The 15,840-nt window shown below is 49.3% G+C and overlaps 8 protein-coding genes across 8 annotated transcripts; 3 read left to right on the top strand and 5 right to left on the bottom strand.

Moving 5' to 3' along the window:
• Positions 1-8: 8 nt before the first annotated feature.
• ASPVEDRAFT_83931 (nicotinamidase) lies at positions 9-766 on the bottom strand (the record flags this gene model as incomplete). The annotated part of the gene is made up of 2 exons (XM_040817469.1): positions 9-650; positions 716-766. The coding sequence occupies 2 exons, from the start codon at positions 764-766 to the stop codon at positions 9-11; spliced, it is 693 nt and encodes a 230-aa protein (XP_040668188.1).
• A 291-nt stretch (positions 767-1,057) lies between these two features.
• On the top strand, positions 1,058-2,782 carry ssuA (RNA polymerase II subunit A C-terminal domain phosphatase). Its single transcript, XM_040812462.1, has one exon. It carries the CDS (start codon positions 1,475-1,477, stop codon positions 2,333-2,335), a length of 861 nt encoding a protein of 286 aa, XP_040668187.1. The 5' UTR covers positions 1,058-1,474; the 3' UTR covers positions 2,336-2,782.
• On the bottom strand, positions 2,525-5,642 carry ASPVEDRAFT_83929 (putative DNA excision repair protein (Rad26L); the record flags this gene model as incomplete). Its single annotated transcript, XM_040817468.1, has 2 exons — positions 2,525-5,475; positions 5,531-5,642. 2 exons carry the CDS (start codon positions 5,640-5,642, stop codon positions 2,525-2,527), a joined length of 3,063 nt encoding a protein of 1,020 aa, XP_040668186.1.
• Positions 5,643-5,813: 171 nt separating this feature from the next.
• On the top strand, positions 5,814-7,105 carry ASPVEDRAFT_41916 (exosome non-catalytic core subunit SKI6). The gene is made up of 2 exons (XM_040812461.1): positions 5,814-6,391; positions 6,469-7,105. Exons 1-2 carry the CDS (start codon positions 6,093-6,095, stop codon positions 6,965-6,967), a joined length of 798 nt encoding a protein of 265 aa, XP_040668185.1. The 5' UTR covers positions 5,814-6,092; the 3' UTR covers positions 6,968-7,105.
• Positions 7,106-7,841: 736 nt separating this feature from the next.
• On the top strand, positions 7,842-8,670 carry ASPVEDRAFT_132438 (high-affinity Cu transporter CTR3; the record flags this gene model as incomplete). The annotated part of the gene is made up of 4 exons (XM_040806917.1): positions 7,842-7,907; positions 7,963-7,993; positions 8,061-8,517; positions 8,634-8,670. The coding sequence occupies 4 exons, from the start codon at positions 7,842-7,844 to the stop codon at positions 8,668-8,670; spliced, it is 591 nt and encodes a 196-aa protein (XP_040668184.1).
• Positions 8,671-9,940: 1,270 nt separating this feature from the next.
• On the bottom strand, positions 9,941-11,395 carry cyp4 (peptidyl-prolyl cis-trans isomerase). Its single transcript, XM_040815945.1, has 5 exons — positions 11,347-11,395; positions 10,974-11,208; positions 10,627-10,802; positions 10,416-10,537; positions 9,941-10,352 (listed from the first exon to the last, which is right to left on the bottom strand). Exons 2-5 carry the CDS (start codon positions 11,161-11,163, stop codon positions 10,163-10,165), a joined length of 678 nt encoding a protein of 225 aa, XP_040668183.1. The 5' UTR covers positions 11,164-11,208; positions 11,347-11,395; the 3' UTR covers positions 9,941-10,162.
• On the bottom strand, positions 11,236-12,034 carry ASPVEDRAFT_672388 (uncharacterized protein). The gene has a single exon (XM_040815938.1). The coding sequence runs from the start codon at positions 11,901-11,903 to the stop codon at positions 11,460-11,462; it is 444 nt and encodes a 147-aa protein (XP_040668182.1). The 5' UTR covers positions 11,904-12,034; the 3' UTR covers positions 11,236-11,459.
• A 131-nt stretch (positions 12,035-12,165) lies between these two features.
• On the bottom strand, positions 12,166-14,999 carry ASPVEDRAFT_83925 (putative cell polarity protein; the record flags this gene model as incomplete). Its single annotated transcript, XM_040817467.1, has 3 exons — positions 12,166-12,570; positions 12,637-13,698; positions 13,758-14,999. 3 exons carry the CDS (start codon positions 14,997-14,999, stop codon positions 12,166-12,168), a joined length of 2,709 nt encoding a protein of 902 aa, XP_040668181.1.
• Positions 15,000-15,840: the final 841 nt, after the last annotated feature.

Here is a 15,840-nt window from a genome sequence, read left to right as displayed (position 1 = left end):
AAACTAAGTCAAGGAAGACGAGCTATCTCGGGCCCATCGGATCGAACAATCAACACACCGGCTGAAATTAGTTCTCGCATCGTTTCCTCCCATCCGGACGGCACCACACATGCGGTCGCATCTTGCACAACATGGCACCGAAACCCTGCTTTCGCGGCGTCAAGGGCTGTGTATTTGACGCAGAAATCCCCTGCAACCCCGACAACAAAAACATCCGTCACGCCCCTGTCAGTTAAAAACGCTCTCAGATTGGCATTTACAGACACTATTGCGGGATCTTGATTTCCGAAAGCGTCTGCAAACGCTGAGTACATCTCAACTCGCGGGTCCATGCCTTTCTGGACGAATAGTTCGATACTGGTAGTATCAAGCTCAGGGATGATGTCAGCCCCTGGTGTTTGTTGAACGCAGTGGGTGGGCCAGAGAGTCTGCTGTTTGGTCTCCGTCTCTTTTCCCGAGACCGGATTGGTCATTGTAATGCTACTTTCGAAGGGACGGTTGTTAGGCGATGGGTGGTTGGTCGCGAACGAAATGTGGTTTTGGGGGTGATAATCTTGAGAGGCAACACGAACAGCAAATCCAGGGTGTGCTAAGAGGAGGTTTATTATGGGAGCCAAGTCCCGGGCACCTTGGACGGCGAGCGAACCGTTCTATATTAGGAATGGAGCATAGTCAGTACAGGGAAAGCCGGACAACAGGCATAGATAGAGTCTACCGGCGGACAGAAGTCCTCTTGCATGTCCACTACGATCAGAGCGGCCTTCATTTTGACGGTCGATCGCTGGATTTTGAAAACGGATAGGGTTATCAGCCAAAAGTAATGAGCATCTTTAAAGGCTCCGACGTGCTAGTGCCAAAGACAACGGTGTCTTGTCACTCAAGTTGATTCTTTCGCTGGCAAGAATAAGAGACGGACCGACATAATCGCTCTGAGAGCTTGAACACAAGCTAAGACAAAAGGAGTCTAGACAATTTTCTGACTCAGCAGTTGTGACACAAAACTCCCACCACCAGCAACAAAACTTCCCTCGGTGTCTTCTTCACTCGCTCACATTGGGGCTGCGGCCCTTGCTTTTGACTTTGTTCTACACCGTAGTTTTCATTTTTCCCTATCATGATAGGCATCTCAAAGGTAGGCAGAGCTTGATTTCTTTTTCTCCAAACACAATTACATGATGATTCCTTATATATTGGAGCTGTCCTAGCTCACCATGCGGACAACCTTTTTACTTACGCTTTTCATCTTTCTGAACGTTACAATTTTGTTTACTCGCACTGAAATCCTCATCTTCTATTGATGTGGCCATGCTAATTCTGTGTAATATTTTCAGGGACCACCAAGCAAACGTATTTTCAGACCTCCTTAGATCACAGCGAGAGAATTTTTTTTTACCAACACACTCTTCTTAATATTCACATCTATCTTGATCCCGCTTGTCTCCCTTAAGCCTCTCATAAGTACCTACTTAACAAGATGGCCTATGATCCACGACTAGCTGGTGCAGGCACAGGGGCTCAGGAACATGCAACACCACCCCGCGAGGCAGTTCCAACTGCAGCCGCAGCCGCAACCACAGATGGTAGTGCTACAAACTCGACGGAGCAAACAGCTGGGGACTCATACAAGCTTCGCTTCTGCACCGTATGTGCATCAAATCAGAACCGCTCGATGGAGGCACACCTCCGTCTATCTACTGCAGCGTCGCCCTTCCCAGTAATCTCCTTTGGAACGGGCTCCCTAGTCCGCCTACCAGGCCCCTCTATCACCCAACCTAATGTCTATAACTTCAACTCAACCTCCTACTCCCAAATGTACGATGAGCTCCTCTCTAAGGATGAGCGCTTGTACCGAAATAACGGTATCCTAAACATGCTTGACCGCAATCGCAACGTGAAATGGGGTCCTGAGCGTTTCCAGGACTGGGTACCCGGGTTACCGAGGACAGACCATGTTTCCAAGGGCGATAAGGGCGCACTTGGAACTGAAGGAGGCATAGTAGACGTCATCATCACCTGCGAGGAGCGATGCTGGGACGCCGTCGTTGACGACCTCATGAACAAAGGCTCCTCTCTGAACCGTCCTGTGCATGTGTTCAATGTGGATATCAAGGATAACCACGAGGAGGCCCTTGTAGGTGGAAAGGCTATACTGGAATTAGCCACTCGCTTGAACGAAGCTGCTGTCCAGGAACAAACAGCGCTTGGCGCACAGGGCTGGGAAAACGGAACCGGTGAAGCTCGGAGGAGCTTTGATGAAAAAGTGCCCGAGATTCTTGGATCATGGCAGGAGAAGTGGCCGAACTTGCCAGCCTTATGGACCTTGGCTTGGTTATAGTACTGGCTGATGGGGTCTATGAGTACTCAACCTTGACTCTTGTACGAACAATAAATAATAAAGGATACGAATGAAACATCCCCACGCTTCAAATGCTATGCTATTATTACATGTAGTCATCAGTCATGTCCCGTCATAAAAGTAAACATCCAAAATGCAATACCGCAATAAGGTCTAGACGAAAGATCATCACGTCGAACCTTCAGAAGACCGCTCAAGGAGAATCTGCCGCCGCTCCTTATACCAACGATCCAAACATGCCCGCCGCTCAGCCTGCGTCATACTCTCCACAAGAAGCGCAAACTCAGTGGCATTTGGAAACCCGAACCGCCTTGCCATGCTGCAAAACTGGCGTTTCATAACGTCCTCGGGAGGGTGGTATTTGAACCGAACTGGGCGCCCGTCTTTTTGGAACGCGGTGGACATCATACCGGCACATTCCTCTTGCTCCCCGCAGAAGACTTGGATGTTGGCCACGTCGTCATCGGCTAGTTGGGCGTGGCGGCTTAGTCGCTCTTCGATCTTAGAGGAGCCGATGACTTCGTTGTTGAGATGGGTGTATTCTACACCGGCGCCGGCCAGGATGGCTTGGACGGGGTCGTGCTTCGTCGGCGTCGAGGTGGACTGTTTCGGGGAGGTCTTTTCATCGTCACCACAGATCTTAGCCGCGAGTTGGCTCATGGCCTCGTCGTCTGCATCTGTGTTTCTGCTTCGAGGGCCATCCTCGGAGTTTGTGTCTTCCACCTCTAGATCTACATCCATGACCTGTACGCCGGCTTTGCTTTCTGCGACGTTCGTCTTATTGACAATGTCACGTAGCACGATATTGTCGTTTTGATACTCGAAGATGTTTTGTAGTCCGAAAATCTCGCCCTTCTGGTCCTTCTTTTCTTGGACACCCTTAAAGTACCGGCGCTCGGAACTTGCATTGTATCCAATGTTCGCCTGCTGTTGTTTGTATATTTGTCTAGCATAGACGATCTCCTCGATAGTGCCGGCCGAAATCAGTCGGAAAACCTCCACGTTCCGCGTCTGGCCGATTCGATATGCCCGATCCTGGGCTTGGAGATCGTATGATGGGTTCCAGTTAGGATCGACAATGACAACTTTGTTCGCCGATGTGATATTCAGCCCGACGCCGCCGGACCGCGTTGAGATGAGGAAGACAAATTGTCGTGGGTCAGAATTGAACTGGTCAACAACCCTGGCCCGGTCCTCGTAAGTCATCGACCCATCTAAATAACTGACGTTGTAACTTGTATGGTTGAAGAGCATTTGTAGCATTTTCAGAAGTCGAACGCTGTGCGAGAAAACGAGAACCTTGTCTCCATTTCCATGCCACCACTTCAAAAGCCTCCTAAGGACTTTCCATTTACCGCAAAATTCAGCATCAGCGTAGTTTAAGATTGAATCTCTTGTACGGTAAAGCTTCTCCCATTGATTCGGTACCGCAATCTCCAACATCTCCTTGTCCTTTTCCTGCTTTTCGAAACTATCCGTACTCTGTGGAATCAGGATAGCCAGATGGTTGCTCAGCTTTTGCAGGATTTGTATGGCTGGAAACACATAATTCTGCCAACGGATACCAGAGGGTAGATACTGTTGACAGCACCAACCGGCCTTCTTTCCGGAGCCGCAATCGCACTTATCCGAGGATGACTTGATATAAGTGATTATATCACTGTTCAACAAATTTTCATATGCTTCTGCTTGGGTATCGGTTAGAGGACAGAACACTACACGGTCGACTTTTTTCGGAAGCTGGTCGGCAATTAACGTCTTCATTCGACGGAGAAAGAACTGCGGCAGTAAGTTCTCAACAAGCTTTTTGGCAGTTAAACGAGCCCTTCTTAGTTCCTGTACCGTAGCATCGTGGGATTGACCGACTTTCAGTGGCTCGGAAACCTTGTTTTTCCAGGTGGTCACAGGTCCCAGTCTTCCGGGATTGGTCCAATTCAATAAGGTCCAGAGCTCTTCGTATTTGTTCTGGATAGCGGTGCCTGTCAACCCAACCCGGCACAGAGCATTGATGTCATTCATGGCCCTCGTTGTCTCCGAGCTTCTCTCCTTGATTGCATGGCATTCGTCGGCAATAACACAGTCCCAGTCGACCATATTCACGGAATCCTTGTTATGCAGGTATGTGCTGTACGTTGTGATCAGTATTTCGACACGACCAGACTTTGCTGCATAGAGCGCAAGATCTTTGTTCTCTCCATGATAGGCATCCACATGCCACCAACCCCAGCGAGAGAGCTCAGACTTCCAGTTTTCTATCAAGGTACCAGGGCATATGATAAGTGTCCGGGGATACCACTGGTTTCCCTCACTTCTCCGCACTTTCCTCATCCTTTTAGCATCTCTTTCATCTCCCGTTTTACCGTATGCGGCGGTAAGAAATGCGATCACCTGCACAGTTTTGCCTAGTCCCATATCATCCCCAAGTATTCCACCTTTCTGGTAGACAAACAGCCGATGCAGAAATTCAGCACCGTCTATTTGGTACGGACGAAGCCACTGAGCGATGGGTGCTGGAATGAGTCCTAGGGAGTAGGATAAGGTAATGTCCTTATATGCACCGCAAGGCCTAATATCCTTGAACACCGGCTTTTCTCGAAGATGCTCCAGTCGCCCATCATCAGAGAAGTAAACACGGTCGTAGTCGGGGGGCAGCTTCAACCCGGAGTCCTTTAGGTGCTCCAACCGCCGATTAAACTGAAGCCGACGCTTTTGCAGGTAGTCGGGCAGTGTATGTTCCATTAAGTCATCCTCGGACGACACCTCTTCTCCATAATTCCGCATATATTTTGGTCGAATTCCCTTAGCCTCCTTCTTCCTTGCTACTCTACCGACGATCGCGTCCTTAGCTGGCATTTTGCTCGGCTGTTTTTTCTGCACGCCTATAGAGCTTCGTTTTCGCTTGCGGGATTTACGATTCTTGAACTCCTTGTAGATAGCTTCGCCTTCGTTAAAGGAACTGCCATCGCTGCTATTTCCGTCGGTAGTATCGTCCACCGGGATCTTTTGATCTGGAGGGGTTGGTCTGGAGTTTGGGCGAGCTACTGCCGGCGTAGAGCGGAAAGGTTGGGGAGAAGCATTTTCACGTTTGGGGGTCACATTTTCAGATTTGTTAGGAGGATCTGAGTGCGGTTTCTGTTAGCTTGTCAAAGAGTCAATAGAAGCCAAAGGACATACGAGCGTGATGAGTGAAAGCATTGTCCCTTATCGGACGCGTCGCGTTTAGGTCGTCGTCGGAAGAGTCGACTGTGATTGCGTCGAGGTCGTCTAGATCGTCGGTGGACACCATATTTAGCTACATATTCATCACCATATATCAACGGTCGACGGGGGAGGTAGGATGAACTATGAAGAAGGTCGCTTCTTGTGGGTGGAATGCAGGTGGAATGGTGGCCGAGGAATGCGGAGAGGCGATAAGTTGATAAGAAGCCGCTGAGGTCAAATTAAATTTGTCGCCGAAAAGTTGAACTGCCTAGAGTCCTCTCACTTTTTGAACTCCACGACCTACTCGCTACCATTTTACACCATATAGAAAGACGTTGAGTTAATAATTAGAACCTCCTTCACTGAACCTATCCACGCAATCTCAATCTTCAACAATTATCCAGACCCCTCGAAAAAATACCAACGACTCAGAGTGCGGGGAACTGCCATTCCACATCAACACGACTAAATCGAAGCCCGCTCTATTCTCATTTTAAACAAGTCGATGAACGGATATTGACCGAATCTGAATATAATGCCTCTCGACACCTCTACGACATATCCTCTCACGAAACTGCGCCTTGACGGCCGGCGATGGAACGAGCTTCGGCTGATTCAAGCACAAATATCTACGAACCCCGCTAGCTCTGGATCCTCCTATTTGGCGATGGGGAATACAACTATTCTATGTTCTGTACATGGCCCTGCAGAAGGGCGCCGAGGCGATGCGACCGGTGGTGCTGCGGGATCCTCAGGCGCAGTGGTGGAGGTCGATGTGAACATCGCAGGGTTTGCAAGCGTTGACCGAAAAAGGCGGGCAGGCGGGAGTGACAGGTAAGAAAGACATGCGCACATACCTTATCTGGTGACCGGTTCCCCGACCGTTTGCTGATTATTTTATTCTTGACTAGGCAATCCGGCCGCATTGCCTCAACCTTGCGTTCCGCTTTTCAATCGCATCTTCACACCTATCTTTACCCCCACAGTACAATCAGTGTTCACGTCTCTGTCTTATCAGTGGATGGATCACTTCTCGCCGCAGCGGTCAACGCCTGTACGCTGGCCCTTGTCGATGCTGGAATACCAATGCCTGGTCTGCTGTGCGGATGTACAGCCGGTATGAGTGGCAGTGCCTCTACGCCAAGAGATCCAATGGACGACACCTTGGATCCGTTGTTGGACGGTTCTTTGCCGGAAGAGCAGGAGCTCCCATTCCTCACTGTTGCAACGACGTCGGTGCCGGCTGTGATGACGGATGGGGAGGAGGATGACATGAAGGTATCAATGTTGACAATGGACTCCAAAGTTCATCATACATACATCGAGACGATGTTAGCTGTGGGGGTAGACGGGTGTAAGCAGATTCGCGAGATTCTTGATGGGGTCATCAAAGGATCGAGCCAAAGGTGATGTGGCTCCACAGCCTTTTCTTTTTCTTCTGCCAAGGCCTTGTATGTACTCCGTACAAGGCGCAAGCATGTTACTCCAGAGCCCAAATATCAATGATCAGCGTCAAGTGTCTCATTTGGAAACAAAAATAAAACCCCCTTAAGCTTGTAGTGGTTACAGAGTTGTAGGATGTGCAGCAAGGCCGTACAGGCGGTGGCTCAGCGTAGGACTGACTTTCTGGCTCTGGTTAGGATGGCAGAGAAGCCTTCAGGCCTTTGTGTCATGCGATAAAGAAAACCATATTTAGTTGCCAGAGGACCACTGCCTTCCAAGTAGCCCTCGTGGGCTAGCAATTTAGCTCCAGAAAATGTGCTCAATCTTGCGCACGGGTGGTGTGACCCGATTGGCTTATCTTGTACCTCGCCCGTTCCATCCTATCCACGCCCCCATTGCCTTATAGCAAGCACACTGACCAGGCTGTCTGCTCTCTCGGTCTCACCAGTGCTCCACGACTTTTCGTCTGATTGTATTTGTTTCCCCCCAAGAGGCGCAGGATACCCACAGCCTCGACTCGGACCAAATTAAATCAACCCACGCCGGATAACAGGCCAAGGCTACTAATGCGCGGATTTGAGTTACTTTGAGGGTCTGAACTTGAATTTCATAGACGAGGTAAGGTCTTGCCGCATTTTGCTGTCAATTGTTGCACCGTGGACTTGCATATATGTAACCACAGCTCGCCCGTTATTGATTTCTTCTTACTTTCTCCCTCCTCAGTTCACGTTTTAAAACTGCCATCTTGCCAGCTCTGGTTACTGAACACGCCTTGTGCTGATAGCCATCTCTCTCAGCAATAGCGCAACACCAGCATAACATAGAAATGGATCACGGCAGCATGGACATGGATATGGGAGGAATGGACATGGGCGGCGGTGGCGGCGGTGCTCAATGCGTTGTCTCGGTACTTAATCCTTGACCCTAAGGAGAGAAACTGTCCAAGCTAATCTGTTATCCAGATGTTATGGAACTGGAACACTATCGATGCCTGTGCGATTCTCACTCATCCGATATAACCCCATGCTATACAACCAAAACAAACTAACGGATGATACAGGCTTCCTCGCTAGCAGCTGGCACATCAGATCGCGCGGTATGTTCGCTGGCTCCTGCATCGGTGTCATCTGCCTCGTCATAGTCCTCGAATTCCTACGCCGCATTGCTCGCGAATACGATGCCTTTATCGTCCATCGCGCGCAAATGCGAGCCCAGTATCTCGCCCCGGCACAGAACCCTGCAGCTTCATCCTCATCAGATAGCGCCGATGCATCTGGGACACAGAAATCCACAACAGCATGCCCACCGGCAGCATCATCCAAATCGATACGCGTCCGCCCAACCCTCATCGAACAAATTGTCCGCGCCTTGTTGCATATGCTGCAGTTTGCGGTTGCATACTTCGTCATGTTGCTGGCCATGTACTTCAACGGGTATATAATCATTTGCATCTTTATTGGGGCGTTCCTGGGCTCGTTCATCTTTTCGTGGGAATATATTGGTGGTGGATCGAAGGAGTACGTTGTGTCCCCTTTTTTTAATCCCAGCTACTATCTCTATCCTTGGACTCTCGAGTTCGATGGAGGGAAGACAAGATCAAGGACCGTTACTAACCATATAACGAACTGAACAGAAATGACGCGACGGCTGTTACGAAATGCTGTGGTTGATATTAATTTCCCCCGACGTTGGGCTTTATAAACCATGAGTTTTCCAGGCATAGTTGTCCCTGCTAGCTAGGCAGTGATCAGCTAAAGTACATAGTATCTAGTCATAATGAAACCAGCAAACTTCGGATCATTTTTTCCGAGTCTTTACATACTTATACCACCGTGTGACAATAATCTGAATATCCTGTTGCCAACCAATCCCGCAATTGTATACCATTAGGGCTTGAGAGAGGTTCGGACATGGTCTGTATCCGAATCGGGAAGACGCCTGTCGAGGTTATCTTATAGCGATCTTCTAGAATCACCACGCGCCACTCCTGCTATCTCAGGCACCCAGGAATAAACCCTCAGCAGACAGTCAAATCCTACCTTGAAGAGCCCGCGATAGATACATTATATTTTGGAGCGCCACAACAGGAGTCCAGATGAAAAAGTGGGTTGCCCATAATGACAGTGTCAAGTCTTTAGGGATTTCCCCAGACGGCGAAGCCCTAGTAGAGACTTCAAGTTCACCGAATAGCACCACCAAGCTCTGGGATCCGACCACAGACAAGCCATAACAAAACTTCACCATTAACGAATCAACTTACCTTCTCTCCGTTTCACCAGGTGGTCGCCAAATGGCAATAGGGGCGCGATAAAACCGCGAAGCTCTGGAACGCCGTCACTGGTAATTTAGATCAGATACTGGAGTGGCATAAGACCCGCCGGACTCGTGGCCTTCTCTCCAGGAACGGATGGCCAGTAATAGTATCAGAGTCAAAGAATGAGACCAACCTTCGGGATCCCGTCAGCGCGCAGTTGCTTCATACTTTTCCCGCCATCAACGGCAATGTTGATAACTTGTCGGTTTCCAAAAAGTGGGCCATTCTTAAACACAACAACGGCGCGCTTTTGTATTCGAGAGTGGTATTATAAAGATGTCTTTGGTGCTGCTGCTAACAGTGCTAGCACTACTAGACTAAGTACGAGGAGTCCTGAACGAGCTGCATACGTGTCCGCCCAGGTGGACCGGTGGATGGTAAAAAAGTTGCATAGCTCCCAGTAGAGTACTGATTCATTTGGCTCAGCAGTATAGCTGCTTTTGGGGACTTCTCAGAGGGTTTATTCGTGTTGTTCCTTGAGGATGTCGGGGTTATTATTTGTTAGGGCTTTGAAAGGAGGGGCAGCACCAGATTACCCCACTATGCAAAGCGGGGTTCCCCAGCTGCCTGTACTTTTTTTCTCTCTTGAATATCTTCAGACAGATACTTTTCTTACCTTGGTCTATTTCGAGATAATTGTACAAAGGAATGCTTTTGACGTGTATAGTTTAATTGTATAAACGTTATATATTACACGAGGTGGGAAAAGACCTTGTTGTTTGTCATAATCACCTCAGGGCGCGATCAATCTGTGACAGCGACAACCGGGTAGCTGACAATTATTGCCAGCTCAAATTTGTGCTGCTAGCACCCAAAAATATCCGACTCGAACGATAAACTCAGGATATCTATTCAACTTCACCGCAGTCGACAATTGTGGGCCTGAACTTGGACCTAACTGCACCGGACGATGTGCCGAGAGCCTCAATCTCCTTGACAATCTTGTAGGAATCAGGATCAGCGACTTCACCGAAAACGACGTGGTTGCCGTCAAGCCATGAGGTCACGACGGTGGTAATAAAGAACTGGGAGCCATTTCTAGAATCGATATTAGCAATTGGTTCATCGCAGGCAAGTCTGCTATAGTGCAAAAAAACATACGTATTGGGCCCGGCGTTGGCCATAGAGAGAATTCCAGGCTTGGTGTGCTTGAGCTGGAAGTTCTCATCGGCAAATTGTTCGCCCAACTTTGGACTATCGTATATAGATTTGCCGCCAGTGCCCTAAATGATGAGATGTCCTCGGTTAGTACCGTTCAAAATTGCTTTTATAGCCAGGTAACATCTTTGGTTACCGGATGGTGAGTACTAACATTACCGCGGGTGAAGTCACCACCCTGGAGCATGAAATTGGGAATGATACGGTGGAAAGGAGACCCCTTATAGCTATAACCCTTTTCATTTTTACCGGAGGCTAGCGACCGGAAGTTGTTGGCAGTCCTCGGAACGACGTCGTCAAAGAGGTTAAAGACGATGCGGCCCGTCTTGGCTATAACATGGCAGGATGACAGTTAGCCATGAACAATTGGCCATTGGACCAAATTGGGTAAATAATGGGGCAATTGGCATCCGAACAACAAACCAGAGGGGCAAGTATAGTCCGTAGCTCACGCAAAGGACATAGAACGAGGGGTAAATCGCGGGGCGGGCGTATACGTACTTGTACCCTGAGCGTTTTGGGGCTCATATTCCACGTCAAAGAACACCTGGGAAGCCATGGCCGCAGATGATTGAGAGAAAGGTCGGAGGGAGAGGAAGGGGGAGCGTGTGCAATTGAGCACAGAGGGGAGGGGTCGAGCAGAGAAGGAGCAAGGTGGGGTCACCATTGACTTGAGGCTGCGGGCGAACATAGTTGCTAGAGGGGCAGAAGCCGGGTCGATTCGGTGGTTGGTGGTCTGTGCATCCGTGCATTCCGTTAGTCCAAACTCGCCGAATATGCAGCTCCAAGGAAGAACAGTCCCCTTTCCGAAAACCGAACTCCCAGATGTCCGAAAGTAAGGCAGACAGCGTATTGAGGGTAGAAAGGGATGCACCGATGGATTGTCCCAGAGGAGACTCACATTGAAGGATCACGAGTCGATCGGATGGAAGGAGACTGAAACACCTGTAATGAACTGGAAACGCTGTGAAGGCAGAAAATTTTCAGTCAAACCGAGGGCCGTATATTACAGAAGGAATCAATAATAGCAGAATGTAGATTGTTGTACAGTATAAGTACAGAGCAAGGAGAGAAAGCTGGATTGGAGCCGGGAAGCAACGCGAAAGCTGAGTTTCTGCCGTGGGTTCCGTTTGCTTTTGTAGCTTCCGTGGAGCTTGAGCACGTGACCCCCTGTTCCGACGGAATCGATAGTACAGTTGATTTCCTTTGCCGGGCCGAGCCCCAAATCTGAGACAGATATCTGAGACATCTGGAGTATAAGATAACACAATAAGTATATGAGTAAGAATATATAAGTCTAGATGCAAAGAAACCCGACGGAGCCAAGCCATCACAAATATGGTGGTTAGCAAACCGAAGATATGAAGATAAAAGAACGCTAAATAAAAAGTATAAAACCAGGCGGTTCAAGGGAATAAAAATACAGCTCATGAAGCTAAATGGGGGAATAAATCGAAGTAAAAGGGTCGTAATCCACCAAGTCTAACTATTCGTTCCACATAGTTGCTCATTTTCATGCATGATCAGTGCAAAATTTTCGAAACCGCGAGATCGAGCAGTCAACGTCAACATCCTTGGGAAATGAAAAAGGAATGGTTGAGGCAGAGAAAAAAACAAAAAAAAAAAAAAAAAAAAAAAAAAACATATGCGAGCCGTAAATATGACCGCGGGTTGTGCTCCGGTAGAACGGCATCTACCGGAAGTCGTCGTTTTCGGCATCACCGTGGTCCGTCGAATCCAACCGTTGGACAAGTTCCTTTGTCTCGCGTGCAATTTCAAAGGCAATAGGTGGCAATTGATTGGCGGCTGCACGGAGCTGCCCAAGATCGGCTGCTCCTTCGCCCTCCGCGGCTGCGCCAACGAGGCGGCTTCTTTGGTATTCGAGAGTTTCAATGCTAGTGCCAGCACGTTGTCGAAGAACCGGGCTTGTGTCCGGTCGACTAATAAGGTGCTCTGTTGATGATGACACATTCGTGACTATCGAGGCGATAGCCGAGACATGGGTACGGACAGTAGTCATGCTTTCCTCGCCACGGATGCTAGCCACCAGGGATTGAATCGATTGGACTAATCCGTCGGCTTGGTCCTCCACGTAGTACTATAATTGAGAAGGTCAGCAACTGTGAACAGTACGGTCAATTGCAAAAAGTTTTTTATTACTCACCTTCAGTTCCTGAAGCTCATGGTTTTCTTGTTCCACCTGGTAATCGGGTTTCATACCCACGCCGTTGGGTTGGCTTTCTGACTCTGGTGGAGCGCTTATGGCGCTATAAACAGAGTTGTGGCTCAACCTGCTATGACTGGGCGCAACACTGAAGTAGTCTGGCGATCTCAATTGTGCAAACTGCTCCTCATAATCGTCATTCAGCTCATCTGTTGGCGTAGGCCTGATTTTGGCTATGCGGATGAGTTCAATAACGGCAGTCGATAAGTGAGAAGCAGCCGCATCCAGAAGGGAAATCGGAGAGAGACCACCTGAGCTGGCGAAATTTTTCGCGGCAGTTATTAGATTATTCGCAGTTGCAGACACTTTGCGCGTAGTTTTCGTGTATTCGGCAGATTCAGAATGTTGAGCGAGCTGGATATCTTGCAAAATACCGCGGATAGCTTTCACAACAGGATTAACTTGGGGCATAACATGTTGGTGGCCATCAGTTCGCGCAATGCGAAGGAGTTCATCGACAGATATCTGGAACTTTGTGATATGGACGTCTTTGATAAGTCCATCATCTTGCAGGAATTCGTTGTTTTTGGCCACGGTGTTGACATCGGTACGAAGCTCTGAGATGCCAGCAGTGGATGCGCGGAGGTGCCGAAGTTGTGCCTTTGCTTTCGCGTGGCGTTCCCTCCAGAATTGGATTTCCTCTTCCAGTTTATGGACTTGATGGGATAATTGTTCCTCATGCTCCAACCTTGAGTGACTCTGCTCCGACAGCTCCCTCATCTCCATCAAGAAACCTGCGGCTTCCCGCCGAACTTCCGCAGTCAATTGTTGTTGTTCGCGCAGCTCGGTTTGTAGCTTCTGGTGTTTAACCTCAAGGCCGGCGAACTGAGCCTGCAGTTCAGAATCTCCGCCTTCTTGTCTTGAGCCTTCCATCGCCGCGTGTTCTGCTCGAACCTTTTCAAGTTCAAACTGCAACGAGTTGTTCAGGTCTTCTGCCTTATGGATTTTGTTCTCAAGCTCATACTTGATATCATCCCATTCCTGCCGTTCAGCGTTGCTTATCTGCATAGGAAATCCGTCAGAAAAGTGAAGTAACATAGGATCATCAAGTAAATACGTACCTGTGATTTATCTTGATCTTCCTGGTACCTCGTGATCTCCTCCTCTTTCGCTTTAAGCAGGTCCTCAAGTTTATTAACTTCCTCGCGGCCTCCCTGAGATTTGGCAATTTCCTCGTCTTTGGTTTTGAGTAACTCTTCGAGTTTGCTGACCTTGTCCTGCAGTGTTGATACTTGTGATTGTGTATCAGCCAGCATTTTCCTATCACCCTCGCCGATCGTTGTTGCAGTGCCACGTCTACTGCGTAGGAATGAATCCAGAGCAAATGCATCACTTCGTGAATCGTAGTCGTCTTCGGTGCCAGCGGCATCATCATCATCTTCCACCATGGTACTTTTATTGGGGACAATGGTATTACTTTGAAAGGATTTGGGCATTGGTCCTTCCCCATTCATGCCAGAAGTTGTGCTACTAAGAGACATCTTCCGAGGAGGATACATGGGACTCCCAGGAGGACCACCAGAGGGGTAACCCCTCCCCATTCGGGGCGGGCCCCGTGACTGGGAGCGCCGAGCGCCCGGGGGTGGAGGGTAACCCCCAGGGCCATACCCATTTGGTGGTGGACGGCCACGCATGCTGGGCGCAGGGCTAGCTCGGCGAGACTCTTTCTCGGGGAACTGCGGGAATCGCCGCTCTAGTTCATGGAAGACATCGGCAGCGAGGTCCCTAAAGCGCTGATGTTGAAGCGAGGCAAGCTTTTGACGCGCTTGATTGCGCTTTTCGTGGAAATCGTTTCGCGGAGGAAGAAATGCGGGAACCTCAGGGCGAGGCGGCCGGCTGGGAGATGGCATAGCCTGCTGCCGCCGGAGTAGCTCGTCGTAGACATCTGTGCTGAGTTCATGAAATTGAGTGGGCGAGAGCCGGAGAAGTTTATCCTGGGCTTTGCTTGACTTTTTGCCTCGGTCGTCCCGATAACTTGAAAAGAGGAACCTTCTTAAGGCGGAATAATGCTGGGCTAGAATCTCCTCGACCTGCCGTTGCCGTCTGCTGCGGTTGTCTCCCAAGGTGCCATCACTAGATCGCGCAGCAACGGAGTTGGGCGGAGATGGGTTTCCCGAATCACTCAACTGTGAAGACGACGACCCATTTGGAAGACCGGCACTATTGGGTGGATTCGGCACGCCAGAGGTAGGAGGTGTCGCCAGATTGCTGCGATTCGAGAAGGTCGGCGAGAAAGGCGCATCCGACTTCTGATATTGATTAAGGCCCGACCAGTCACTTCCGTCTACGGAGACGGGCGACATGGTCCCTGAGTGACCATTCATGGATCCAAGCGACAATGACCGATATATTATTTCCCTCGAGACAACTGTGTGCTAGCAAAGTGTTGTTCAACCCACCAATCGGTCGTATTGTTACTCGTATACATCCAGATTTCCGAGGGACAAGGGCGGTATCGGGGGAGGAACGACGATTACGGGGAGGAAATGCGGCACCGTCGAAAAACGAGGGATTCTGATCGTATTTCACAGTAATGAGCGAGAGCCGTCCAAGAATTATACAACAAGGGATGCAAATTCCACCCAAAAAAGGGAGAAGTAAGATGGACAGCGAATGGTAAGGAGGCTGTAGGCGAAGCGAATGGGCCGTTGTGGATGGCGAGGGAGGAATGAGAGACCGCCGATACGGACAAATGCCAAAGGAACCGATGAATGAAGAGAAAAAGAGAAGAAAAAAGAAGAACGAAACAAATAAAGGATCACAACCGGCCAGACCGTCAGAGGATGAGCGATCCAAACTCCAAAGTCCCAAAGAGTGGAGGACAGACGGGGCCGCGCGAGACTCTGAGGGGGCAAGATCTCAGAGTCGGCGAGACGAGAAGCTGGAGAAAGAAAGAATCCCCGATCTCTGCCAGTGTCACACTGTCACCTCAGCACAACTGACAGAGAAGAACCGAGAAGGGCCAGCTCTTCATCAAGAAAGGGGATCAGCATCCATTATTCCCGTTATTTCCTTGAAATTAACCACCATCATCTCCAGTCTCCCAACGAATCATTGGCTTCAAAAAGGGGCGGAACTTGAAAGCCTTTGATACACTGGCGAGTGAAAGGCAAGTTTAATCGAAGCTGGCATTCATTTAATATT

This window comes from Aspergillus versicolor (assembly GCF_001890125.1).
Source record: "Aspergillus versicolor CBS 583.65 unplaced genomic scaffold ASPVEscaffold_5, whole genome shotgun sequence".
NCBI classification, from domain to species: Eukaryota; Fungi; Ascomycota; class Eurotiomycetes; order Eurotiales; family Aspergillaceae; genus Aspergillus; species Aspergillus versicolor.
The sequence above is the reverse complement of the archived record's forward strand: the minus strand, read 5'-3'. Positions and strand labels throughout refer to the sequence as shown.

What these genes read in the sequence shown, in the direction of transcription:
- ssuA (XM_040812462.1), top strand. Translation starts at nt 1,475, where the DNA reads ATGGCCTATGATCCACGACTAGCTGGTGCAGGCACAGGGGCTCAGGAA.
- ASPVEDRAFT_41916 (XM_040812461.1), top strand. Translation starts at nt 6,093, where the DNA reads ATGCCTCTCGACACCTCTACGACATATCCTCTCACGAAACTGCGCCTT. An exon ending in CGGGCAGGCGGGAGTGACAG is followed by an intron (nt 6,392 to 6,468) that starts GTAAGAAAGACA and finishes ATTCTTGACTAG; the next exon opens with GCAATCCGGCCGCATTGCCT.
- cyp4 (XM_040815945.1), bottom strand. Translation starts at nt 11,163, where the DNA reads ATGTTCGCCCGCAGCCTCAAGTCAATGGTGACCCCACCTTGCTCCTTC. An exon ending in CCAAAACGCTCAGGGTACAA is followed by an intron (nt 10,803 to 10,973) that starts GTACGTATACGC and finishes GCCATGTTATAG; the next exon opens with CCAAGACGGGCCGCATCGTC. An exon ending in GTGACTTCACCCGCGGTAAT is followed by an intron (nt 10,538 to 10,626) that starts GTTAGTACTCAC and finishes CTCATCATTTAG; the next exon opens with GGCACTGGCGGCAAATCTAT.
- ASPVEDRAFT_672388 (XM_040815938.1), bottom strand. Translation starts at nt 11,903, where the DNA reads ATGAGCTGTATTTTTATTCCCTTGAACCGCCTGGTTTTATACTTTTTA.